At 41.4% G+C, this 27,661-nt stretch overlaps 1 protein-coding gene across 1 annotated transcript; it reads right to left on the reverse strand.

Moving 5' to 3' along the window:
* Nucleotides 1–2,989: 2,989 nt before the first annotated feature.
* Nucleotides 2,990–26,073, reverse strand: YPEL1 (yippee like 1). Its single transcript, XM_080374024.1, has 5 exons — nucleotides 25,589–26,073; nucleotides 21,632–21,914; nucleotides 10,011–10,054; nucleotides 8,469–8,577; nucleotides 2,990–7,485 (listed from the first exon to the last, which is right to left on the reverse strand). The coding sequence occupies exons 2-5, from the start codon at nucleotides 21,746–21,748 to the stop codon at nucleotides 7,396–7,398; spliced, it is 360 nt and encodes a 119-aa protein (XP_080230150.1). The 5' UTR covers nucleotides 21,749–21,914; nucleotides 25,589–26,073; the 3' UTR covers nucleotides 2,990–7,395.
* Between the last annotated feature and the right edge of the window lie 1,588 nt (nucleotides 26,074–27,661).

The following is a 27,661-nucleotide window of genomic DNA, read 5'->3' on the forward strand; positions in this document are numbered from 1 at the left end:
TGCTTGAGCTGGGAACCTCTAAAGTCTGTCTGGGCAAGAAGGGCAGTTAGGCTCTGCTGTTTACTACTAAAACACAGAAACCAGACCATGCAAAAACTGCCCATTATTTCATTAAATACTGAAAAAGCTCTATTGTCTGCTTTCTAGAGTGATCTCTACTAAGTAAAACCTTTGGGCAATTAGATTTATACTTAATGCAAGCACAGATTAAACTGCTACCAGGCTGCCAGCACCTCAGATCCCCACCTCTGCAGGCAGTGACCTCAGCTCAGACCTGATACAGCAATGCTTCGAAATCAATGAGCCAAACCCTCAGATCAGCCCAGGCTTTACTAGAGGAGAAACAGTTAATGCTCATCAATTACATGGCTCAGCAGAGCTGCTTCACAGCCAAGGAATGTGCCCAGCCTCTGTTAATGTTAACAAACCCACAGCTGCTTGGCTTGTCAGAGGGGTGAGTGCCAGGGCTGGACCCCTCTGGAGAAGGGCCAAGGGGAGGGTGCAGAGCAAGAGACAAAAACGGGAAGCCAACCTCATAACCTCGCTGGAGCCCTTCTCACAGATTAAACTAAGCTTTAGTCGAGATTCCTTTCCTGTTTAGGCTACCTGGATTTTGTAAATCCAGACACACTGCTGTCCCACTGCAGCTTAACCGTACAGCTACGGTGCTTCGTGCGCGGGGCAAGAACTCCCAACCGAGACTGCCATCCGACTATTTAAATCTAACCGAGGCAAAAAGACATCTAATGGAAGGTTCACAACTTTTAGATGAGACATCTGCCCACCTCTGTCTATCTGGAAGTCAGAGATCCTCCAGGTATTTTCCAGTTGGTAAGACACAACACAGGAGTTCACATTTCCAAGACTATACTGGTAATCCAATTGCTGACAGTTGTTTTCACAGTCCCTTTGCTACACCAAAATTTAATGGGATGTTACTGTAACATCTTGAATATGAAAGATACTTCTGTGTTACTTCAATCTTTATTATTGATTATATCCATGTCAAAAATTATGGTTTTATTCAATGAATACCATACATCTCTCATAAAATGCTATTGTTATCCTTAATTTTTTTTCAGATCTGGAAAGACCCTGTTCTTATGCTCTAAGACAGTAAAGCCAAGAAAAGGTTAAAAAGGAGTCTGTTGGAGATGACAGCTTATAAGCACATGAATAAAAGAAAGGGTAGCAGGCTATCTTCCCCTTTTCTCAAGATGTAAATACTATGTTTGATTTCATATGTAGACCATCCCCATCCCTTTGTGAGATGAAATGATGGATTATTGAAGAGACACTGAATAAACCGACACTGAATTACTTCATTCTCAGCCTCAGGCAGTCCAAACAGGTTGGTATTTGATGCACTGGTGGCCAATGCTCAGTAACAGCTGAACATTCACAGAAACCAAATAAAAAGCAAACTCCCCCCCAAATCCTACATAAGTCCTCACTACCCATTTCTTACTTGACTCTAAGTGTTCAAATGCAAACAGCTCATGTTTTGTGTCCGAAATCTGTGTACCCTACTGGTTTGTCACACTAAAAATAATCAAACGATCTCATTGATTAATTTAGCCCACCTTGGAGTTAGAAGAATTTCCAGGAAACTTTCATTAACACTTTAGTATTGCCTAGCACACACCTACATTTTGTACTAGCAAGCAAGTCTGATGTGAAGCACTTCCTTGAAAATTGTTTATTTCACATGGTTTAATGCAATTAAGGATAATCCTGCACCTGTTACTATTCCGAACAGTAAACTAAATCACCAAAATAGTCCCTTGCTACAATTTAAAAAAAATTAAAGGGTATTTTTACTACCAGTAACAGAGAGTTTTTTGGGATTTGTTTAAACCAAGGTATTGGTTAAAGTCTTTCAAAATAATAGTATGAAGTATCTCAAATATGAAGCCTTTCATAGTAAAGTCCCGGTTTACCTTTGCTCTTGTAATCACAACCATCAAGATCATATGACCATCTTAAAATTAATCTTCAGGAGAAAACATCACTTTGCTTGACCTAACAATGTACTAAGCCATCAGTGAATGCCATAGACTGGATTTTCAACCTGAAAAGGACCTGGGGGTTACAGCGGATGCCAGGACTAACACGAGCCAAGTGCCCCCTCCCTGTAAAGAACAGCAAACCACGTATTGGGACTGCAGTAGGAAAGTAGCCAGCTTGCCACAGAAATCATCTCCCTCCTACTTAATCATCCCCTCTTACCCAAACTTGCAGTTTTGTGGAGATTTTCCACCGGCGAACCTGAGCGCCGCAGCCATGCCTGCTGCTCCAGAGGGCTGGTGATGTGCTGCCATCATCCCCAGGGAAAAGGGTGGATTTGAATGTTGGTGGGAGCCCTGCAGTTACACACACGGCAGGCTGCGCCTCCTGCAAATGTACAGGTGGAGCAAACCTGAGTCACTATGAAGCCCACTGGGACCTGGGCTCTTGGATGGAAAAGCCTGATCTTCATCCTTGTTACCGACTCACAGCAGGGATGGGAACTCCACTAGCACCTGAAAAGACCATCAATCTGATTAGAGGAACCACAAAAGGTCCTCCCAGCCCAAGCTGAGGAATAACAGATGGAGTGCCTGTGCTCAGAGCACTCCTCTGGACCACAGACAACCAAGGTAACGTGACAGAAAGCACACCCACACCTCCTGCAGCTTCTCTGCAAGGTAACTTTGGGCTGTGCAGACTGACTCTTTGAAAGCACTTTGCAGAGGTTCCTATGATTGCCTCAAAACGGGCAAAACCTCTGAAAACAGCAACACAACTTTCTGTATTTTGGAAAGCTTAGTGAAAGGAAACCCCCAAATGTTTAGTGGCAGTTTTAAAACCACTTAAAAAACAGATTCAACCCACATTTAGAGGTTCTTAAGAGAAACTAACAGCACTGGCTTTTCTCTCTAGCCTTATCAGAGAATAAAGAACGGGAATTTAATTAGCAAGAAAAGATAGCACAAAACCAAGGAGAAACTCAACAAAACAATTGAAAGCTTTTATTGTGATACCTCAAGTAGATACAATATAGTGAAACAACAAATGATGTACAGTATTGCTAGGACAAAACAGCAACACAGCCATGTCACCTGTAAAAGAAAGCATTGTAAAGAGTTTAAGAAACAATGAGGCACAACAACTGCCATTTACGACTCATGCTTCACACCTTCAAACATCTGTAACAGTCCTTTTAAAAGAAACCTCTGAAGTGTCTGTTCCTTTTGCAGTAGGTGTTTATGCCGCAGGTTGGCTTAACATGAGTCTCAATGAAGTACAATAAAGTGTCCAAAAAGTTCAACAATAATTTGCCAGCTTCTTCCACCCATCGCCGTTATCCAAGAATGGAGATGTCTGAAATTTGGTCTGTGAGACTGCAGGTCACTGCCGTTGCAATCTGACTGCTGAGATGAGCATGCAGAAAAAGCTCTACAGGCACGACTCAGAGGGAAGCGTAAGTCCACCAGGAACGGCACACGGCATTCTCGGTCTCTTGCACTAGCTTGATACACCAGTAAGAAATGACGGATGACCACCTGATTACGGGTGCAGTGACAACTCTTGGTCAGAACCTCAGAGGCCAGATCTGAATTCAAAGCTATTTCCTCAACTGTATTTCCCCCTCCGCTCCCACGGACTGTGAACGCCTGCAAGCACACAAGGCATGCTGCCCGGGTCGGCCGTTATTACCAGGCCTTCCTAGTGGGAAATTAGGATGGAACGGTAACACACTTCGTTAATACAGTCCATCGTTGTACAGCTTAAAATGAATGAGGAAAATTCATATTCTGGCCATTTTTACCGGCAGATGAAACTGAGATTACTAGACTGCTAAAAGCATACACAAGAGTGGTTAGGTTGATGTGTCAGCAATCCCTCACTGAATTCTGCAGCTTATTTCACAGAGAGTTTGCAACTGAACAGAACTTTTATAGATGGCAGCTTTGCCTTTTATTAATCGAAAAGGTACCTAGACTGACCAGCCGAAGAATAACTCTTAGTGTTTGCAGGCAGACTCAGTCCTAGAACACAACTGTTACAGGCATTATTTTGGACCTAGACAGAGAATGTGTGGTCAGATTACTAAAATCACATCAAATTATGATTAATTACTTTAGGACAGGCGTGGCTTTAGAGGTTCAGAGGAAAAAAAAAAAAAACAACTTTCAATACATGTACATTTTTGCTAGCAAATTCCTATGCATCCCAATGAACATTTCTTCTAAGCCAGCTCATAGTCAGTTCATTTGGTCCAAGAAAGAGCCAGCAAGAAACAAAGGTTCACAAAAGCTTTTTGTTACAGTTTATAAAAAACAAAATACAAAATAAATGTTAAGACCAACAATAAAAATAACCAGTACAAGTAACAAAAGTGCTCAAGTTGGAGGGGAAGTAAACTTGCCCAGAGCAAACACATACAAACTTTAAATATAATCTTTAATATATTACAAAAATTGGTTAGAGGGAAAATGCTTTAGTAAAATTTTTTTTCAAGTAAGTTTATTTTTCTTTCAAATGACTGCTGGAAGGTTCAGTGACCAGACTGACCTCTTCACATTAGCCAGCAGCCATTGCTATCTGGATTCTACTTTCACCAAAACCAATAACAAGAACTCTCTACATCTTTACAAGGGGAGAAAATAAATCGTTGATGCCGCCAAGCAACGCAGGAAGAAAATTCACATATTCCCTCAATAGAACAAGCCTCAAGAATTGTTACATGGCAGCATGAAATAGCAATTCTGCACTAGTTCTACTCTTTACTCCTTCTAAGCGTCCACTCTTAAAAGACCAAAAAGACTATTGCTGTGTTTGGTTCTCTTAAAAGCCATAAACATCACAAATAGGTCATTAACTCTTTATGCCAGCGGTCTGAAGCTCTATGCGCTAAGCACCTGATGAAGTCCCAACCTTTGGCATCAAAGTTAATTAAGGTTTTGGTGAAAATGTCCAGTTTGAAATATAAACAATGCACTGAAGAAAGAGGTTGACTTTCTAAATAAGAATCAGACTGTGTTACAGACAGCATTAACTTACTAGCAAGAGATAACCAAACCCCCAATTTCAGAGAGAAAAATCTTTAATACTTTACATATTTTCTTTAATTTCAACTCTCTACCGAAAAGCAGCCATTACTTTTGTCTTCAGTCCAGTGTACTGCTTCAGCAAGTCCGTAGCCAGGAAATAAGAAAAGCCCAAAGATACACAAACTTCACATACATGTGTTCACAAGTATCAACATTGCAACTGGACTTTGCAGCCAACACAAAATTTTTGTTGACAGAAGTTTTAGTGCTGCCTTTGTTGGCAACACAGATTACAATGGAGGAGAACAAAATCCCAGGAATTCCAGGTCAAAAAAAAAATAAAAAAAATCAAGTGACAGGCAGCACCGAAGCCCATCTTGCATCAACAACATTGCTAAAAAGGAGACTTTGAAGCCTGATGATATGAACATGAAGTAGTAATGTGTAAGCCAGGTCGGACACAACTGTACCACCTCAGGTCTTTGGACTGAAACCCAACAGCTTTAACTACTTCTCAAATTCTTACATTTTAATTCATAGGTATAGATCACTACGACACCTTGAATGCAGTTTAGCCAGCCTGCATCAGAGAATGTACACATCGGCAAACTCTTCTCGCTCTTCCTCTCCACAAAGACACTGGAAAGCTGATTTTAAAGATCTGTATTGCCTCTACCCATTGGCATAATTTCTCATGTATGACAAAATTTCTAAAGTGCAGCAGAGTTCAGAAAGCCTATCAGAGATTCCCAAAAACGTAACAGCAGCAACAGCACCTATGGCTAATTTTGCAGGTGCCATATTAGAATTGTTATTGAGAGAAAATCACATTGTATTGCAAGGCTTCCATATCTTTCAGTTTTAGTACTTATGTAGTGTTAAAGGTTTTTTTTCCAAACATTTTGTCCTCAAGCATTAAAAGGATTAAAATATAAAAAGTCTTCAGAGACAGTTTAATTTGAAAATAAAGTTAGCAAATTTACGTAGAGTGTTTCTTTCACAGTTGCTCAGAATTTGCATGCACAGATACCAACAGCTAATATTGTGCATAAACTTTTGAGAAGTTTCTCTCATTAACTCATTCCATTTAAGAAACAGTGCCAGAACAAAAGAGAAGGCGAGTTGCATATAGATTTTTATTATAAAAAGGTATCTGGGGATGATTTAGCCAGCAAACCAAGAAACCCTCTCCCCCACCCCCAAGTTTTCAAAACTATCTTATTTAGTTTTACGAAAAACTGAGTCAAACTTCCCTGCCCTCTTATTACCCCTCCTTTTTCTACAGGTACTATATTAATTTTCATGTCATAGACTCTGGCTGTTTCTCACAAAAATAAATAACTTTGTTCAAATGTAGAAGAAGCAGAATACTTCAACAAGTTTCCTTGATATCAACCTCTTTGTCCAGTGCATTAGGACTATACAGTTACATGGAACCAGCCATAAAACTTCACTGATGCACAAGTCCCTGTTACTGGCAAAGGTACAGTACCAAAACTTTTTTTTTTTTAAATACACTGACTAATTTATTTTTTTTTTCCAAAATAGAAGATGCATATAGTTTTCTGCCTTTTTAATCTTGCAAGCTACAGTTTTATAAATTTCTTATCCAGCAAACTCCTTAGGGAATATGTTTGTCTTAAAGGATTTATTCTATAGCATTATTGATTTAAAATCCTTCTAAGGTATTTCATTGAGATATCAAACCTCTAGAATAACCTTTCCTAACAACTTGAGACCTGCTAACTTCAGTCAGTGCAACTGAACTATTTTTTAAAGTGAGCACTGTACCTTTAACCAATTCACCTACAAGATGTACATAGTTTGTGGTACACTCAAATTTAAGAAAGAAATTAATAACTACAATACTGCATCCTCTTCACTGCCAAACACATCAGAAATTGCTACATATAAAAAAGCACCCCATCCCATACATTCTTTCGGACTGCTCAGATATAGAACTTCTACAGGACTGGAGTGTAGGTGTTTAGGCAAGAAGCATGCACAGCAGAAGGTAGCATTAAAGGCATAGGTCAGAGAGAGATGCTAACCAGTAAAATCCATTCTCAATTAGTGAACTGTTCCTCTAGTTTGAGAGTTTTTAGAAAAAGGTCATCCAAAATATTCCAAAACAACTGTTCACACAATAATACACGTACAAAAAGAGGGAACTTACACAAGGAGAAAAGGCAAACATGGCCTGAAATAGCCACTTACACTACACTACTCATTTGTGAGGTTTCAGAATTCAGTGATATTCTCAGGGCCACTCTAGCCAAGCTCTTCCTTTACTTTGCATTAGTCTTTGTAAAGCATGTTCCACAGAATATTGTCCAAACAGAAGGAAGAAGGTTATGATTCACTCCCAGCCGTTGTCTTTTATCATGTGGGCAAGTTCAATGATAAATTTTCCTTCTTTGTATTTCTGACTGCTCTCAAATGCATGTTCCTGGAAAGAAGAAAAATCAAGACACTGAATTAAGCTGGGGAAATTTAAGTATCTTAATCATCAAACTTGCATTAAAAATACAAACCAGGAGACATCCCAGTTAACATCCCATATTGGTTACAAGGAATCAGGGGTGGGAGGGAGGGAGGAGAAGATTGGAAGAGGGTTGAAAAGGAAATAGGAGTAAACTTCGCATAAGCAGAATTAGCAGATTCACCACACAAGAGATCTTGCTTTAGAACTTTCCATGCTCTCTCACTGCATAGGGAATTCTAATGCTTTTTTTAAGTGAGGGTTAGGAAATGGCACATCATGTGCGTTCCGTTTCCTCATTCGCAGAAGCAATGAGAAAGAGGGAACAGGAACCTTTTCAAAAGCTTTCCTCTGCATTCATCATCAGAGGAAATGCATTCAGACAATTTCTTTTTAGAAGATCTGCAGTTACACTGAATCAATGAAAATCCTACATGCAATACCCAGAATTCTAACATTTTCAAAAGATCAAACTTGCAACACGGCTTCAAGTGTTACAGGTAACTGCACAGATAACTTTTCAAACAACAAAATCAAGTTCCCATTAGTTGTAAGCAGTGTAAATGTGCTCAGTACCATTTATGGTAATTCATACTTTTGCTATATGAACCAACCTTTGCAACCCAAGAAATTAAAGACCCACTTTGATGATTTCTTCCATCCAGCTTAGTGTATGTGGTCAGTAATCTTGCAAAAGGATATTACAGAAGTATTAATAGCTGTAATAGCAGCTATAGCTCATGCTTGTTTTGCAGTCCAGGATGAAGTTATTACCTACTACAGCATTCCAGCAGATGTAATGAAGCAAAACTGTATTACAGTCTGATATATATAGAAAGCACTGGAGCTAACTCCCTAAACTATCAGTTTAGGGACCACTCAATGGCCCATGCAAATTATCTGTGCTTTAACATACAAACATTAATGGAAGACTTCAGTATATTGCTTACATATTTCCATCCAAGAGTGGTTTTACAATTTTCACAATAGATATCTGCTACAGCATGTAAACCTGTTAGAAGAACTCTCTCCTCTGCTGGACCACAGCCCACATTTACCCTGAAAAAAAAAAGGAGAAATTACATTAACTGCACAAGATTGTTTCTTTTTTTTACTTGCACCCACCTTTTCTCCAGAGGACAAAAAATACTTCAAAAAAAGTGCCTAACTCACTCAACGCTGTAAAAGTAACTTCCTCTGTTACAGTGAGCTGAAGGAGAGGAAGAAAAAAGGGGGTTGCATTTTCTGTTTTTCAAGTGGCTAGTCTGAACAGCAAACTGTTGGTGATGCCCACTTACTCCCAACAACAACGACTGGTTTAACTTTAAATAGTTTAACTTCAGAGAACAGAACACAGCAGTAACTGGACACCTCTACAGTTTCAGGCTTTTCTTCAAAAACAATTTAAGACCTCTGTAATGGAAGTCTGCACCAGCCAAACAGCACCAACAGCTGAATTTAGAACCAACTGCATAACAGCAGCAAGGAAAAAGCCTCATAAATATTTCTTTGCTCCAGATCAGCAGACTAAGCCATGATGAACAGAGAGCAATATCAAAACAAAACATCCCATGAAGTACTGCATCAAATTCATTTTTTCATGAATAAGAGTCTATGCAGAAAACATGAGGCAAGACTAAACCAAGTTTTTAGATGGTTATACAAGAGCAAAAATTTACCATTTTTGCTGTTGTATTACCAGATTCTTACTACTACAATTATACTAGAAGTCCCAAGTCACCACTGAACGACTACACATAAAATGAATTTCAAGGATCTGCAATCAAATCGTTTGCAGTTACAGTTCCATTATCCTGGTCTGAAATAGACTAAGGCACTTAACTGCATCTCTTTTTCCAAAATGCTGCAACAACAATAAACTGCTGAAAACTAAAGACAAAAATGCAGTCCTGCACATTAGAAACTTAAAATACATCTATTAGCAAATTCAAAGAGCCTTATATCATGAGTAAGACATGCTTAAAACTGCAAATATTAGGCCTGATAAAATCACTGCGACCTTTTGCCTCTAGCACATTCACAACATTCAAGGTCATTTAAGATGTACCAAGTGTACTGAAACATTAACCTGTACATGTATCTAACAATCACACTGGAAAATTCTTCTTGAGACTGACTACAGCAGAATTGTCTAAAGCAAACAGTCACACAATATATTTTGGCTTCTGGAATATCTCAAAATGGCAACTCTTACTCAAGATCGTTACCATTACATACACAAAAGGAATTTCACATTAATACCCTCCCCTAAACTTGCAGCTATTAGCAGAACTACTTAAAAATCCCCTGTGCAAAGGGATACTTTAAATCAGCTCAGTAGCTCTTTAATAACTATCACTGGTAAGTAAAGCCAACCTTAAAAAGAAGAGGGCAAAGTGCAGCTACATGGATTCCTACTGTTTTCCACTTATGAAGCACACCGAAAAAGTTCATACTCTGTAGGTAGTATGCATAACTGTAATAACACTTACACAGAATTAAAGAGGTAGGCTCGTCCCTGGCTTCCCTGGAAGGACTGCATAAAAAAAAAAACAAAACAAAAAACAAAAACACACTTGTTAAAAAAACACAAAACCAAAAAAAATAGCTCCAGAAGGGTGTGTAAACATATAAACATAATACAAATATAAACTATTTCAGAGTAATTACTTTATACCAATTCTTTATAGGAAAGCCTGGTCCACAAAGTCTTCACCCACATTAGATTTTTAGCAATGGTTTTAAGTTGTTGAGTATTATTGTTCAAAACAAACATCTGTAATGCAAATGAGACATACTTTATTCCTACCCTTCTGCAAGATATCAATTCTCATTTTCCTAGACATCCTTCATGCTAATTAAAATAATCTGCTTTTAACTCAAAGGGAATCATTTCCATCTCCTCTGTTCTCTTCTGCTGCACGCAAAAGATGATTTATTTCAATTTCATTGCACCATTTGATGCAAGACCAGTGAAAGCCTGGACCAAGCATAAAACCAGAACACAGTGTTCAGGAGATGCACCTGATTAGTTTATAAGCTCGGCTTTCCTTTAATAAAACAACTACGATCATCAAATGCCCAAGCACAGCCATACACTTTCCAACCTCTCGTATTCCTGATAACAGACAAAAGATAACTGCTAGACTTTCTTGGCTGGATCTAGATTAATCGTTTAGTTCAGAGCAGGAGCAGTTTTGCAGCGAAGCCCCTGATCAGCCATGCTCCCTGGGGGATGGTTTGGCTTGCAGAGCAGTTTCAGTACCTCCAAACGACACGTCTGTTTGCTCCTCCCGCACCCAACCAAACCAGCAGCTCTTCTGCAAAAGGGGATGAAGACACAAAGGCTGGACCTGTGACCCGCCAGCCCTGAGCTACAAGCATCCTTGCAAAACATGTAAACAGACCAGATCCAGCCGCAGGTAAAACATTCAAATATACACGTAAGAGACATTACTGCTTTCATCTGTTGATTGGTTCCTTCTGTATTGAACTACTTGATACTTCAGACACAGCCATTTCCCATCCAAACAGGATCACACTGAAATGGAGTTTTCTTTTTTCCTCTCTTCCATACTGAATTCTGGTTTTTTAAAAAAATCCCTAAACTGTCTTAATTTCTTTTTTTTTCCCCAAGAATTTCCTTTCTCTAACCTACTTTCAAAGAAAATTAACAATTTTATCCATGTTGAAGAAAAAGTACAAAATTTTTTAAGAATCCTTGCAATTCTAGTATTGAAGATCAAAGACCACCTTTTCTGAAACCTACATTAGATAAACATGCAAGTTTTTTGGAAAGAAAATCTCACACTGATTATTTTTGAACAGTTTCAGTAACATTAGGCATAGAACCACTGGCAGAACCTTTCTGCAATGGATTCTTCTTCTGACACGTATCTAGTTATTATAATCAGAAGTCACTTGACACCAAAATAGGTATTTTGCTAGCCTAATGGTTAGCAACATAACACCAATAACTGCTGTATCTTAACTACTTTCTCAGAACAGTTTGCAGGAAAAAAAAAAAAGGGGAAATGTATATAAATGAACACTTTTAAATCAATATTAACCAGATTATATACCACAACAGAGAATGTTAAAAGAAATCCGTGACTCTAGACTACTCTTAAGTAGCAATGGTGGCAGTAGAGTTACACACAGCCCTTAGCTAGTCATAACATCTCACTTTAAGATGAGAAGGTCTACTTAACAGTCCATAGAGTTAATATTATAGTATTATTTTAGCAAACATTTAAAAGAATCATTAAATGGAGCTTTTTATGGACAGAACATATTACTGCTCTCTACAACTACCTGACAGGAGGTTGTAGTGAGGTGGGGGTTGGTCTCTTCTCACAATTAACGAGTGACAGGATGAGAGGAAACAGCCTCAAATTGCACCAAGGGAGGTTTAGGTTGGATATTTGGAAAAATTTCTTTACCAAAAGGGTTGTCAAGTGCTGGAACAGGCTGCCCAGGGAAGTGGTTGAGTCCCCATCCCTGGAGGTCTTTAAAAGATGTGGCGCTTAGGGACACGGTTTTGAGGTGGACTTGGCAGTGTTAGGTTTACAGTTGGACTCGATGATCTTAAAAGGTCTTTTCCAACCTAAATGATTCTATCTATAGCAAAGACAAAAGAAAAGGTGCTCTCTCCATTAGCCAGCACCGCAAGTCTTATTTTTCGCAAGGCAAGGCGAAGAAGATAGGCTGTGCAGTACAGTGAAAGCTAAAACTTCAGGCAGGATTGATGCTGAAAGGAGAGACTCAGCTTGGTACAGTCTGAACAGCTCTGCCAGAAAGTAATCCTTACACCTTCCTTCAAAAGAAACAAAGCCCCCTCACCACTAGTTCGGTTCTCCTGAAACACTTAAAACATGCATCACAGCAGAACAGCACAGAGCCTACAGCCTGAGTTCCTATAGAATAAGCAGTGTTCTCTAACTTGGGGCCAGTGTCTCACAACCAATAATGAAGCAGACAATGCTTACTGCAGGTGGAAACAACAACTATTCACGTACATACTCTCAAAAACTGCCCGTTAACAAATGAGTAACTAGCTTGAGTCAACTGCACATGGATTTAGAGACAACTACAGTTGTGCAAGCCCGAAAATTTAAGAAAAAGCAAAGTAAATACTTCAAAGGTCTTCTTATTCGTTAAAAAGTAAACTTAAACTAGAACATTTAGGTTCCATGTACCTGAAATTCAGAACAAGAAATTTCAAAGCCACAGTGACCCTTATTTTTGATTGAGCTACTGTAAATATTCTTGAAATTGCAGTCATTTCTTCTTGCTTTAAAAACTGCATGCTGTGAATTAGAATTTACAAATCCTTTTTCAAGCTGCACCAAGAAATACTCTCTCCTATTAATTATGTGCTAATTTCTCTATTTACATGTAATTCACAAGCCAATCACATACAAATTAATGGTGGTGGTGGTAGTGGTGGTGTTTGTCTGGTCCTACACCATCCCTTTTTAAATTACTTGTAAGCCACACTTGAAGTTCCCCAGCTATCTGGGAAAGAAAAAGACTCCAGAACAAAGCAACAGTCAGGAGACCTTTTGAACTACATTATGGCAATTATTTCTGCCAAGTTTATGTTTAGTCTTGACTTAATATCACCTAATAAAAGCTCTCCTTTGACCCCGCATTTCTCAAAATTAAGCAGAGGGCTGTAACAGAATGCCAGGAATAGCAGAAAAAGCAGCTCTTCCCTTTCTCTTGTTTCATAAGCTGAAAAAAAATTCTAGCCAAATGAAACACAAACCTTAGGTTGGTAAGTACTGCTTCAGATGTTCTTTCTTCCTGATGCATTTTTAAAGATTATTTTTCTTTTCTCGCTTTTTTGCCCTCAATATGCTGTACTCTCCTGGGTTTTTCTCCCCTCAGAAATGGCCATCTTCATTACCTTCTGATTTGGGGGATTATTAGGGTAGAGTGGAGAGAGAAGCAACACAAAACAGAACCTTTTCCTGTTCTGGAAAGACTGTTCACAAACATCTCACGCAAAAAGCTCCTCCATTCCCACCTTCTCTAGCTTCCCGTTAGCAGAGTTTGGCTGATTCATTTGATACCATCCTTCTTACCTACACACACGTTTAGAGGCTAAATATTATGTTTTTACATGCCATAGAAGAATTGTTCCTTTGCCCAGCTATGAGGAGTGAGTTCCTCCACGTCTACATCACTCACAGATAACTTGACAGCAGCCTGTAGCAACTTGTGTTACTGCACTAGAGAATACAGAACCTGGGGCTAGGCAACTCAGGACTTTCCTTTAAGATCAGTGTCCAACCTCAACATCAGTGTGTCATTGAGCATTCAATGGTCTGCAATCCACCCATGCAGAACTCTTGTACATTGACTGAAGTAAAAGCACAAGATACCAATTTTTAAATTCCTGTGACTTAATTTTTCTTATTAATTTCTTAACTTGTCAGAGCTTGGCAGTCACAGTTTCTTATTCACATGAATAGCTCAGGAGATCATCATTTTTTTCTTTTTTTTTTTTCAAAAAACCCCCTGCTATTCAGACACAAAAGTATAGACCTGTCACATATGCATCCTCTTGACCACACAATATTGAGTAACATGAAGGGCTCTATCTACTAACAAGTGTAAGAAAGGTTTGTTATCAGAGCTTTACTTCCTGATGCATCCTATTACTAGAAATGGAAACAGGACAACTCCTTTCAGCACTTGAACTGCTTGCTAAGCTTGCAACTCAGCTATAAAGAGTATTTTGCATAACCAGGAAAAAAAAGTACTAAACAAACATTTGTTTTTACCAGCACACAGTTTCTCACACTCTACACTGTATGATTCAATTATACTGATACGAATTTTAAGAGACTGACAGTTTAAACGCCTTGTGTGTCAACTCTTCAAAGGAAATTAAAGAGAAGAAAACATTTTAAATGGCAGTGTCAAGGACTAACAGGCATAACTGTTCAAACCAGTCTCCAGAGAAGTTGCTCTTCTACAGAATAAACATCACCTATGCAAACACAAACTTTTACTTTGCATGATTTGTTCAGCACTTCCAAGGTTGCTAGCACCATACATGAATCATAACTAAACCACAACATTCTATTAAAACTGGGTCTTAAATATGTGTCTCACCCAGTAGAGAAGAATTAGAAGATAGTGGTGTGACCAACTGTCATCAATAATGACTCACATCAACCAGGATTTTTTACTTAGCAGCTGGGCAATTTATCAGTTCAACTAATATTCGCAGTTAAAACAAAGCCTGCTTTCAGTCTCATTTTCCATGGTCCTCTATTACTAACACTGCATTGGTTTACAAGTTAACTTTTTCCCCACAAAATCCACATCTCTGACTAGCCATCCATTCCTACAGGAAGATCTAAAAGATCCATAACTTCTTGTTTCAGGAACTATACTAAGGTCAACTGCAAGAACAGTTTGGCATTGTGATCTTTTCAAGTCATCTGACAGAGCTCTGTCATCAATACATTTTGTAGTAAAGAAACTTGATCAACGTTTCACTCATACAGTAGTACATGCCTGCAGAATTTGATACGATCTATGCTTCTAAGTTAAACCCATCATTACCTCTTAACACCAGGATTAGCTGTTTTACCCAGGAGAAAAGGAAGTATCAGTTAAGCAAAACTTGTATTTACTGCCCCAAGGCATACCTAAGGGCATGGGTGGGGGAAGGGAAGCTACTAAAAAGGTTATGTAATTAATTATTCCCCACAGACGGAATTAGATTGCATGGCTGGAGATCATGCTCCACAGAAAACATCCAGAGAAACTGCCATCTTAGCATGTATTAAAGGTATGGCTGGCATTATCATAAGCGAGTCAGAATGGCATTAACAGTAACTTCCTTAAGCACAGCAAGTTATTCATAACATGGGAAAAAAAATTTAAACAATGGAATTGGAAGTAGTCCAGAAGTGTTTTTTAGTTTCATTTTCTTGAGTCTCCTTTCATTTGCTAGAGTTCACTTTACGAGCTAAGATAAATCAACCTAAATTAATATTCTCAACAAACGTGCAATTCAAAGAAATACTACCGAGTAAGTCAGAAAACAGTATTCTTAAGGTAAACCAGAAACATGTAACAGTGCCCTGATGTCTGCAATTATCTTCTTAGCAAGATACAGCAGAGGCTGTAAGGATGGCTTGTCTTCAAGATTTGCAAAGTAAATTCAGAAACCTGAATTCAACATAAGCTAAAGCTAAAAAAATTTATCAGGGGAAAACCCCATTTGTTCCGTTTGAGATTTCTCTCAGATCCAAAATTCTCGATACTGCAGACAACCAGAGATAACACTGCCCAGCTGCTTCCTAGGCAAGTTCTAGATGACTCCATGAGAGGTATTTAGATTATTATTTTTAAAGTGCATTTTCATTAAATTATTTACTGATTTTAATAAAGCAAGTTATAAAAGTTCAATATGTAGAGAATAACCTCAAACAATTCCACCCCAAAAACTGCATGCCTGCAGTTTGGAAAATGGTATTGCCCAAAATGAAGACACTGTCAGGCAGAACAAGTTACCTGAGTTACACATGGCATCTAGAACGTACTTTAGAAATAATGATGTCAAAACACCTGTAGAGTAGAACACTTCCCTTGCACGCTTCCCAGCTCCTTTAAGTCTTCCAATCTATTCTTGGATGTTTTACAAAGATTGCTATTCTTCCAAAAACTACATTCTTCCCCTGAGAGGAAAAAAAAACACCTGAACCCAAAATACTAGAAACCTCTTAGAAAAGAAATTTACCACCAAAATAATTATGAAATTAGGCCCATTCTTAACTTTTTCAGCAGGGAACAAAAATGGCCTTTGAGCATACAACAGGCCCAGCTATCTTTCCAAGTACTCCTTGTATCATAAGCAAAGGGGGATTACCAACTCAAATCAAGCTAAGAACAGCGTATTTACTTAAAGGCAATAAACCCTTAAAACAATTCCTCTTGAACTCATAGTTAAACAGTGGAGGCCCAAAACAGCGATTGCTAAACAAGGCTAAACATTTTTTGGCATCTATTTAAGCTGAAGACTTTTCCTTCTCATCAATAATATAACAGCAGACAGACTGATGCCGTGCGGAACTGAATTTAACCACCAAGATTGTTCTTTTGCCCATAAGGTGCAAGGATTTCCCAGCAAAGTCAATGATGCTGACGTATATATACCTTTATGCAGAACTTGTTCTTGAAAACATTGACATATCTAGTCCTGTCTGTGACTTCATATGACTCTTCCCCTCTCTGGTCAGATATGCTTTGCAATGAATGAAACAAAAGAAAGTGACAGTATTTATACTGGCATCTATACAAAGGAATCCAGATTATCTTCCATCCCCAGCATTAACGCACATTGTAAAACAATTCCACTAGGTACCAAGATTTCTATTAGGTATTTGTATTTCTTTGTAATTTGTTGGACCATGCTTGAAGTTCTAAACAATTATTGGAACTTAATGAGACTAAGCCATTCTCAAGTGCTGTGGAACTTACGCCCTTCAAGCAGTATTTGCCTCCTATAAAATTAATTCTGCTCGTAATCACTGCACGTTCTCTACCATTTACAAAAAAATCAGAAGCTCTTCCAGTTAAGCCTTTCACAAAACTTACTTTAGCATCACTTCAAGAGCAGCACGCACTGAACATTCTGCACAGGCCCTGCAAGTGGCAACCTCACCTGGACTTCAAAATCTGGTAGAAGTCTTCCCTCAAAACTTAATTAGGTCAATTTTTTAAATTGTTGGGATTTTCTTATATTAACACATACCGTTTGGTTGCTTTTTACGTGCTCTTTGAGCATTAAAACCCAACAAGTGTCTCCTATGGCATCACCTTTTGCCTTACTCGTTATTAAGGCCTGTGGTTGCTTGCTGATACGGGTTACTTCTCTGCCATGCCTGTAGTTGTAGAAGGATACAATTCTAAAAATATCCATTTGCTTCTTTAAAGAAACAAAAATGCTGCAGCTTTTTCTCCTGTCCTCTGAACATCCCCCAGTGTAGCAAAGACTGGTGAACTCCCTCTAATAGTAATTGTGAAAAAAAAAAAAAAAAAAAAAAAAAAGTTTAACATTCACTTTGAAGCCCTCACCAAAGAAATAGAAAATCCAGCACTTGCAGACTTGCCAACAATGCAAATCAGTAGTGTCTAAGTCGCACCTAACACCACCTCAAAATTATGCTTATTTCAGTTGTCATCTACAGTTTGTTACTTCTTTCAAGTATCCTTCAAATCAGCGTTTTCCCAAAGATGACTGGAGTTATGAATTATGGCAGCTGTTCATACATGCGTGCACATGTTCAGCTGTACAGATTGTTTGCCAACACCTCCACTGCTGATGGCCTCCTGGTTTGGGACTCCTGTTCTCAACCAGCCTTCTTCCCATTCCTCTTCCTTCCCCAGGTTCCCCCCTAGACAGACAGAACACGGGGTTTTAGGGTGAAATATCTAGAAGCGCATGCCCTAGTCACTAACCATCAAGTTGACTTCAACACCAGGCAACATGTTGCGTCCTTTCATAGCTGCAGAGAAAACTAAACCTAACAATAAATTCACTTGTGCACGTAACACATTTGTACAGTTTTTTTAGTCTGCATTCTTATTTCTAAGCTGTTGCCAAGACTCTTGGTTGCCATTTTAGCACCAGCAAGGGCACAAGAGAAGAAAAAAAAAAAAAAAACCCCACAAACAACCCAGCTTCATGATTAATTCTAAGGCAAAAAAGAGATCCTACTGCTCAAGCAGAAGAGAAATAAAATGAAAAGGTGATCAGTGTATACTGCCATCCTTGTCAGACAATTGGAATCAACAGTGCTCAAAAGCAGAGCTGTAAATCTGTACTGAAGTCTGATATTCAGGACCAGAATCAAAGGGATGACTGGCAGAAACAGGCAGTGCTCTTTGCTTCTCCATGACAGACCAACATTTAAGAAAACCACTACTCATTTCAGAGCATAGCTTGTCTTCCCACCTTGAAGTCAGAATTATTAAGTGTCAGGTATAACAAATGCTTATACTTCAGAGCACATTAGAAAGCTAGTTGTAGCTGCTTTAAATTAAGTGTTCCATGTATTTTGGTTTTTCCCTAACCACACAGAAAGCAAGTCACCATGCACACAAGAAATGAGGGGGCAGGGGGGTGACACCCAAACAAAGCCGTTAACAGCTAGGTATCAGATACTGTTTGCCTTATAAATATCTGCTGAAGACTATTTGTGGCACGAGGGTTCTGGAATGAGACTGTACAGTAAGCACTTGGAAAGAATGAGACAATCTGTAACCAAAAATTGTATTTAGTAAGTGTTACACAGAGCTTTAGCTTTTAACTAAGCCCTCGAAGTAACACAGGGGGGTGGAAAAAAATCAGGTTGAACTGTCCAGTTCTCTGCTCCATCAATAAATCCAGAACAGCACAGGAACGGCACTGTTCTCAGTTAACTTTAGATTGTATAGAATCAACTTGCTACACGCTTCAAGTTATTTTAAGTGTTTTTTTTTCTGCAACTGGGTAGTTATAGTAACTAAGATTCTAGATACTGTTAGTATAAATAAAAAAATCTCTCATGAACCTAAAGTTCATAGCACATAATGTGCCTCAATGAAAACACTTTAGGAGACCTTCAGAAAAAAAAAAAGAAAAAAGATTCATATAAAAAAACTGAGGTACCCTCATCTGTTAGTCCTTTTACAGTTCTAAGGTATGCCTACACACATTGTCTAGGATATTTATTTGGGTTTTATTTTCCAGGTTAACCTGTGTTCTCATGTAACAGAAATAAAGTCTTATTTCCTCCCACTACTTCCCCTGCCACCCCCAGGACAGCACTACTTATTTTTGATGATCCAAGTGTAACTGCAAAGCAATAGCTAGATATTTCCATTAGAACTTCTCCAATATTAGAATATATACAAGTTAGGCTTAAGGCAGGTGGGGTTTTAAAAGCTATGTTCCAAATACAAGTACAATAGATGAGAAATGTTTTTATTTTACAAACATACAAAAAAGATACACCTCACATTTAAATGTGATTCTCATTATTACACAGATTTAGACAATAAAATACGGTCAAATAATCTTAAATTGACAGAATACAGATCAGCTGCCAAAAAAGCATATGGTCAATGAGCAAGTACAGCAACTTTTGTAAAAGTCTTCACTGAAAATTATGATAGCCAAACATAAAGCAGAATCTGTATCTTACACCCTTCCCAACACCAACAACTTAGAATATTTGTATTTACTAGATAAGATTTTTTGAAGTTCTCCACATTCTTTGAATTAAAAATGTGATTTTTTTTAATGTTTGAAATTATTTGTGAAGCTGTAATATGAACACATGGTTTGCTTAAGAACATGCTCAAAATACTCTGCTGACCAAAACTCTCAAGACTGTGGAGAACAGCTGGCTCATGTGGCAACTGTGGCAGTTTAGTTGACATGCAAAAAAAAATAATTCTAATTCCATGAAATGAAGACCTTCCTATTAAGTAGGTGTGCTTGGATTGCATTTTCTCAATTAATTTAGACATCTCAAGAGACATAGCTAGCTGAGTTTCATTCCTCCTGTAGGCACCTACAACCTAATGTTCAGGGAAGATTAACCCCTCCCACTAGTTTTTGGCCCAGAGCATGTAGTGAATAATGAACCTACAATTGCTTACAATTTGACTCCAGCATTGCTCAAAAGACGCCTTATACTCAAATTCTGAAATCAGCCTGGAAACAGATGAAATTCAAATGCATTTGTATTACTATTTGAACAGTTCTCCTGACCTTACAATGAAATAAGATCGATCACTATAGAGAAAGTAAAGAACTTTTTTCAGGTTAACACAAGTGAAACAAGTCCTCCCTCTTGAACTTCTTCACATTGTTTAATGTAAGTAGCTAGTGCACTGTTTTACATCTGATGCATCACATTTGCAGTTCCATGCCTCAATACACGTGCTAAGTTGAGGGAAAGAATTGTTTAGCAGAAGAGGCTACAGGCAGAGCAGAAGCAAGCATGCAATAAGCAACACTGCCAAGAACCATCACCAATTTTACCATTTGACTCAAAGTTGTTTTGATATCTGAACAAAGATCAAAAGAATTATTAACACAAGAAAAACTGTATGGGAAAACCCCATTACTTCCCGATAACCCCCTCAGGGATAAGCAAGCAGGTACACTTTCTCCTTACCCAAAAAACACATCAATTCAGAAGGAGCAGCACTCTTAATGCCTCCACCCCCCCATCTCTTCAGCAGTCAAGAGCAGCATCACCTTAGTGCTGCTGATCACACAGGCAGGAGCAACAGATAGAGTTAGTTATAAAGGGTTTGCCACTAAAATTTTTATTTGACAAAATAGTTTTATAGCAAGCAATTTGTATTAAGAGGTTTGAAAAGCAACTGAAGCGTTTTCTGCAGGACACCATTAAGAGCAAATTCATCAGGAGCTTATTTGAAGCAGAATGAACCAGACTGTCAAGTATTTATCCCAAACTTCAAGTTTTCCTATGTATTTCACACATCACAAATCTTGGTTTCTTCCAGTAACAAGGAGGACAGGCCTAGCCTGTTTCAGGGATCCACCCATCCTCTAACCTTAAGTTTAGACAGCCCAACCATTCTGAACATCTCTGGCTAATCACATTCCTCTAGGAACCAGCATACAGCAGAAGTAAACGTCTTTACAGATTGCATAACAGAAGTTGAACATTCTGGAAACAGCTAGGTTTGTGACTTTCACTCAAATAGTCAAAAATAATCTGGTTATGGTTATTCCAGATAAAGAATCATTTCCCCACCCAGACATGCATGCTTTCTTCTGACAGTTTTTCTTAGCAGACTTTTGACAGCTCACAAGTAGTACCTACCTGACAGTCGACAGAGCTCATTAGTATGGGGAACATATTAGATCAGTCTTTGTCACATTGAAAAGTTTCCAGAATATACCCAGTCCTCAGTACACAACACATGACCCAAGAGTGAACCCAAGGAAGATACTTTGAAGTATGCATCAATTTGCATCCCTCATCTACTGGGCGCAGCGATACAGTGATAACTGTTGTTCTTTGGTTAAGAAATAATTCATGAGGTCTCTAAACAAACCACTTGCCTTGGAGATCAATTCATCATGGTTGGCTAGATGGGCTCTGCAGTGGATACAGCTGTAGGTTCGGTGACAGTTTGGCAGGTAAGCCTGGAACGTTTTTGATTTTGTCATTTTTACCATCTCTGCTGGTGGCTCCTCACTCAGCTCAGGGCTGGCACTTGAAGAATTACAACTTTGCTGAACTCGCTGACAAAAGAAACACTGGAATATGCAAGCAAAAGCCGTTGTTGTTCTGGAGTGTGTGTGGCACTTTCCACACAAGTGACAGAAGAGAAACAGTCACAACCTGTAGGTGAAAAGAGCAGAACAATTAACAGCTTACAGCAAGGCCAGAATAAACTCGTTATTCAACAACTCTAGACATAAAGCGAAGTGTTATTTGGAACAAACGTCTGGCTGCACTACAGGCCCCTTCTTTCTATGAAGCTGCCCAACTTAAGTTCCATTCAACACAGCAACAAGCAGTTCTGTTCCATTAGTGGCTCTACTCCATCACACTTCTAATGGAGAAATTCAAACAGTTCTCCACAAAACACAAGCTTGCTACGATATACCAGGTATACTCTTTTAAAACATCCATGCAGAAAAGTGCAGCAGAAAGGCAGGGGGTTAGAGAAAGTTAACTGTCTCTGAAGTTCCGCTCGGCAGTTCCAATACAGTAAGTAACAAAGCATCTTGGAAAACACTTGCTATGTCCAACAATAAACATACAACAGGTAACTGCACTTGGGCGTTCAGCAAAATCACATCTGGCTTTAAGTGAAATACCAAGAAAGATGCTGCCACCCTACTCAGGGATCCATGTCTCCTCCTCTTTCAAACTCAGAAGTATTGTATCTTTAGGCAAAGGCGTTTTTGTCTAGTGTTCTGAACAAAGCTAGATACCTCCTCACCCCAGCAGAACAGCCTTAATGGATGCTACCAAAAAAATCACAGTCAGAAAATAAAAGCTAAATTCAACACAGAATACCCAATTGCATTTGTAATCCTCAGAGTGCCTTTAACAGACATCAAATGCACAGAGAAGGACAAGCCTTCCTGCTACACTGGAAAACAAGGCTTTTTTAGAGTTTGCCTGAAAATTACAGGTTCTAAATATTCATAAGAACACTTACTGATTTGTCAAAGGCCATCAATTACCACGCTATGTGCATTAAGCTAACTAGCGATCCAAACATGAACACAGCTGATGACATAAGTGACTGTGCAATCAGGTGACAGAGTAGGTCAATAGCACAAACAGAAATGAGAGCAAAGAAAAAGAATTTACAGTATCTTGATCCAGCTATTAAAATGAACTTGTAAAACACTTACACAGTTGTAAACTGTGTGCAGGGCAGCAGTCAGCCACTTTTCTAGCAGTAGGATACTAGTAATACAAATAGAGCAGATAACGAAAGCCACATAAATTAAAGATTGTTCGTAAGAAGCAGTCACTGTGCTTCAAAAGAAATCTTGAGAAAACAATCTGTATAGCAGGCCTGGCACAAGAGACAACCACAGCAAGATTTAAAGGGGTTTGTTGTTTTTTTTAATCTTAAGCTTATAATAGCAGCAGGAGAACAGACTCAGGAAGTTCTTCAGTAGTTCTTTACACAAAGAATTGCACAGGCAGAGATAAGCCACAAACAAGACATGTACCAGAACATATGCAATCCAAAAAAATAAAGCAACAATGGGAACAAGTTGCCATCCAAAGCATGTATCTACACATCAGAATGATTTAAGTCATTGAAAAGAATATAATCTGATAAAGGATACATTAATGTCTGAAATATTAACCCAGTTAGTATGAAGAGCAGAACTTAATACAGTCATTTAAACAAATATAATTAAATTATCTTGGGACAATAAGTATATAATAATTGCAAAGGGAAGAATGATTACAATGTTTGGAGAACACAGCTTGCTTTTGTAGAACAGCTAGATACAAAGCCACATTTATCAGAGGTAATGGACTATAGGACAAAGACAACACAAGAAATACAATCCTGGAAGTTAAACATGAGGTTCCCTTTGAATTCCCTGCTTCAACTCTTAATGTTAGAAAGATACAGATCCTATTTATGTCTACAGAACTGGAAACAAAAATCCAGGGTTTCAGAATGAAAGGCACCACAAGCAAACACGTTTTGACTTTGGATTAGACCCTTTCAATCCGTAACTGAAACACGACTTCAATGTTTGTATAAGTTTGTTCAGCAAGTTGAACAGAAAAATATTCTTCTTCAAGGTATTCCTAGCAGCTCTTTTAATTCACACTTCCAAAGGCAATCTGGACTCTTTCGGACTGTGTATTACTGATTGGACTGAATGAAACTACCAAAATTAAAGGATTGTCATTCTTTTGACAACTGTATTTGATATTGCTCTCTTCCAAAAGAAGGCAACCCGAAGTCTTATATACACTCTTAAGAATGACAGGACTTGTTGCTTTGTGACGTTAACGACGAGACTCAAACCCCGAGCCATTTCTTAGCTTGCTCTAGTAATGGTGAATGCATCCAGCCTGGCTTCACTCCGATAGGCGCAGCAGCAGGTTCCATGGCTGCCGTTCATCACACTGTGCAAAGTGGCGCACAGACCTGAGGCAACTACCCCGCCACATGCTCAGCCAAGAGCACGGGCTGCGCCGCCGCCATGCACATGGCGGCCCGGCGTGCCGGAGTTCTGAGCAACCTGGCAGACACTGCAGGGTTCAGAGCAAAGCCCGGCGTCCGGGCGGCCGTGCAGACCCTGCCAGGGTGACCTGGATCTGCCCCACCAGCTCCGGGCCAGGAGGTACCCCCGGGAGGACCGAGCGCCCCCCGACCGGGACCCCCAAAGCGCCCCGCTGCGGGTCGGCAGCGCACACCGTCCCGGCCCGCGGACGGGGGGACACTCGGCTACGGCGCCCGCCCCGCCGCCCGCACTCGTGACGTCACCGGGGCGGGGCGCCCGGCGGCCAATGGGTGGGGAGCGGCCCCGCCCCGCGCGGCTCCCGGATGTGTAAACAAACACCCCGATAAGCGTGGCGGGGGGGCGGCCGCGGGACCCGCTCCGCCGGGGCAGCTGCCGGCCGCGCAGCGGCAGCGCGGGGGGGCTTCCCTGTCTGCAGGGGGATCTTCACGCCGCTGCTCGCAGCCGCACACGAGCGTATAGACAAATAAGGCGTATAAGGAACTCGCCCTCCGCCGCTCCTGCCGGGCTTGGAAAAAAGGGGCGACACCAGAAGCTTAAGAGTCCTTGCCTGGCTCCACAGAGCCGGCCAGAGCCTACGCACCCGCTCCCAGGAAAGCTGCAACGTGATTACTCCAGCAGGAAAACCCTCACAAAGTTAGAGATTGAGACGCAGAAGCCCCATTTTCACGTCAGACACCGAGAAATAAGACGCGAGGAGAGTTACCGGCGGAGCCCCGGCGTCCCTGCCGGGAGGGAGCAGCCGCTCCGCGCCCGCCGGAGCCCTTCCTCTCCCCCGTCCGAGCGCACAGCTGCCGCGGCGGGTGACGCCGCCGCCGTCCCTCTCCCGCTGGCAGCGACCCCCGCCGGGCACGGCCGTGCGCGGCCACCCCGACACGGGCCAGCTCCGTCCCCGACGCACCCCGGACAGGGACCCGCCGCGCCACCCCGGGGCCCCTCGCAGGGCGGTGGGAGCCCACCCCACGCCGGCTCGCCAGGCTCAGCCTCGCCCCCCCTCAATTATGTAAACCATCCCCACCCGCCCCGTAACGAGCCGGCTACAGGCAGGCAGCACTGCCGTCATTTCCAGGCGCTATAAATAGCGCCCGAGCCCTCCTCCCGCCAGCAAAGTTGCCTCGGCGGCCCCCCGCCCCGCGCGCACAGGAAACCGCGGCCCCCGGCCGGGGCGGGGGGCACACGGGGCTGCGCAGCCGCCCCGCCGTCCCTACCCCCCCCCGCCAAAAAAATGAAGAACCCAGCCAAAGGCTGAGGGGCCGGCTTCCCGCACGCTCCGGTACTCACCGCTGCGCCCTGCCGGCTCCGCTCCCCAGCCTGGACTCCGAGCAGCAGCGCGCCCCCGGGCCGCCTCCCCTCAGGGGCACGGGCAGGCGGGGCGGCGGGACCCCCGGTGCTCAGGCGATGGCCGGCGAGGGCTCAGCACCGGGCCCTCAACGAAAAACAAAGGAGGGGGCGGGGGATGGGGTGGCTTCCCTCGCCTGGAAGGTGCCTTCTCGGCGGTGGCCGGGGGTCATAGACGGGGGCTGGGCGCGCGTGTGCTGCCCTGCGGGCCGAGGGGCGGCCGGGGCATCCTGCCGCTGCGCTCCCGCCGCCGCCGCCTTTGTTTTGTTTTCCCCCGGCCCGGGGCTGCTGCGGCCGTTAAACCCGCTCCCACCGCCGCCGGCAGCCAATCACCGCGCGCGCGCGCGCGCCCTCGCGCCCGCCCCGCCCCCTGGGGGCGGGAGAAGGGAGCGGCGGCAACCGCTGCGGGGGGCGCGCGCGAACTGGGGGCGCGCGGCGCTCCGCCCCGCCCCTCGGCTTTGTGGAGACGTGGGACGGGAGGGGGCGGCTCGGGGGCGGGGCGAGCGGCCGGGTTGGCTCCGCCCATCCCCCGTCGCTCCGCCCCCGCAGGCCGTGGCGCGCGCAGCGGGGCGGGCGGGCACGTGGTACCGGGCGCGTGCGGCAAGCGCCCCCCGTCCCAGCCCTCCCGCCTCCAGCGCGCGGCGGTACGAGGCGGGAAGAGGCGCCGGCGCGCGCGTGGGTTCGTTGCCTGCCTGGCCCCCGCTGAGGTGCGGCGGGGCCGGCGGCAGCAGCCCAGCCGAGAGCTGAGGAGACAAGCTGTACGGGACGGGCGTAATAGAACGAACACGAGGTAGATTCTCAGCCGAAGCAGCTAGCTCGGCTATGGTTTCATCCCGAGGTGTTTTCAGAGCTGTTTTCATGTGAAGACACTCGAGTAAGCCATGTAGGTTTTCAGACTTTTTTCTTCTCACCAGAGAGTATTTGTCTTCCACGTGTCTGCTGAAGGTAGGTAAAACCCTGGAAAATGACATGGGTCCGTAATTGAGTTCTGTAGGAAAACCATAATGAAAAAATGTCCAATTGGAGATTGGAAGATAAGTAGGTTTGGCCAGAGCAGTTGTTTCCAGAAAGGGAGTTTTGGGAAGTGCTTCATTGCTTATAAAGAAAAAAATACAGGTTTTAAGGTATAAAAGAACAACTTTGAAGATTAAGGAAACCAAAATACAACTCACAAGTAGTTTCCAAAGCTTCTAAGGTCTGTTGGCAATGATCATGTTTTCCTGAAAAAAAGTAAATAGAAGCAAGCCCCTAAATTATTTTGGCTGTAGTCTTTCCATTTCCACAGGCAAAAAGTATAAAGATACAAACTGACGAAGCTGTCCTTCATCCTTTGTACCCCGAGGCAGAGCTCTTTTGTCATGCTACATAAATGCAGCATCAATAAAATCTTTGCCTCCTTTTCTTGTCAGTACTGACATCTTTTTTTTCCCAAATCTTTATCATGTGTTGTTTTTTTTCCCCAGGGGGCCTTGGAACTTTACAGAATATTAGAGAAATAGAATCCATTACAATTCAGCTAGTGGCTATAATTGACAAACCATATGCTAGTTGATTTTATTCTTACTATCCATTTTTTAATATAATTCACATAATTTATACATTTTCTGTCATATGCTTCTTCCTTCTTAATGGCAAATTAATGGCCGTTCTTGAAGAATTATCCAAAAAAAGTCATGCTTGCACAATAAAGAAGAAGTATGTTTTGGGGAAACAGCAGGAAACAAACATCTGTGAGAGTATTTCCAGTAATTTTTTTTTTTTTTTTTTTTCAATTTTCCCATCATCTCTTTAGCTCCAGTACTGGTAGCTGCAGTCTTGTAAAAAGGAGAAAGGTGATAATCCTTTTGACTGACTTAGCTACACTTCAGGTTGCTCCCAAGTGGACTTGGCAGTGCTAGGTTAACAGTTGGACTCTAATCTTAGATTTTTTTTTCCAACCCAAAGGATTCTAGGATTCTATGAAATCAAGCTTCCTAATCCAGTTCCTACAGATGAGTTAGATAAGACGTATGACAA

Source organism: Falco punctatus, assembly GCF_963210335.1.
Source record: "Falco punctatus genome assembly, chromosome: 1".
Taxonomy (NCBI): domain Eukaryota; kingdom Metazoa; phylum Chordata; class Aves; order Falconiformes; family Falconidae; genus Falco; species Falco punctatus.

Bases quoted from the DNA above. Each gene is read 5' to 3' on its own strand.
- YPEL1 (XM_080374024.1), bottom strand. From the start codon at position 21,748: ATGGTAAAAATGACAAAATCAAAAACGTTCCAGGCTTACCTGCCAAAC. The intron at 8,578-10,010 runs GTAAGTGTTATT...TTTTTTTTTCAG, and splicing joins GCCTACCTCTTTAATTCTGT to GGTAAATGTGGGCTGTGGTC. The intron at 7,486-8,468 runs GTAAGCAATATA...TCTTCTTTCCAG, and splicing joins CCACTCTTGGATGGAAATAT to GAACATGCATTTGAGAGCAG.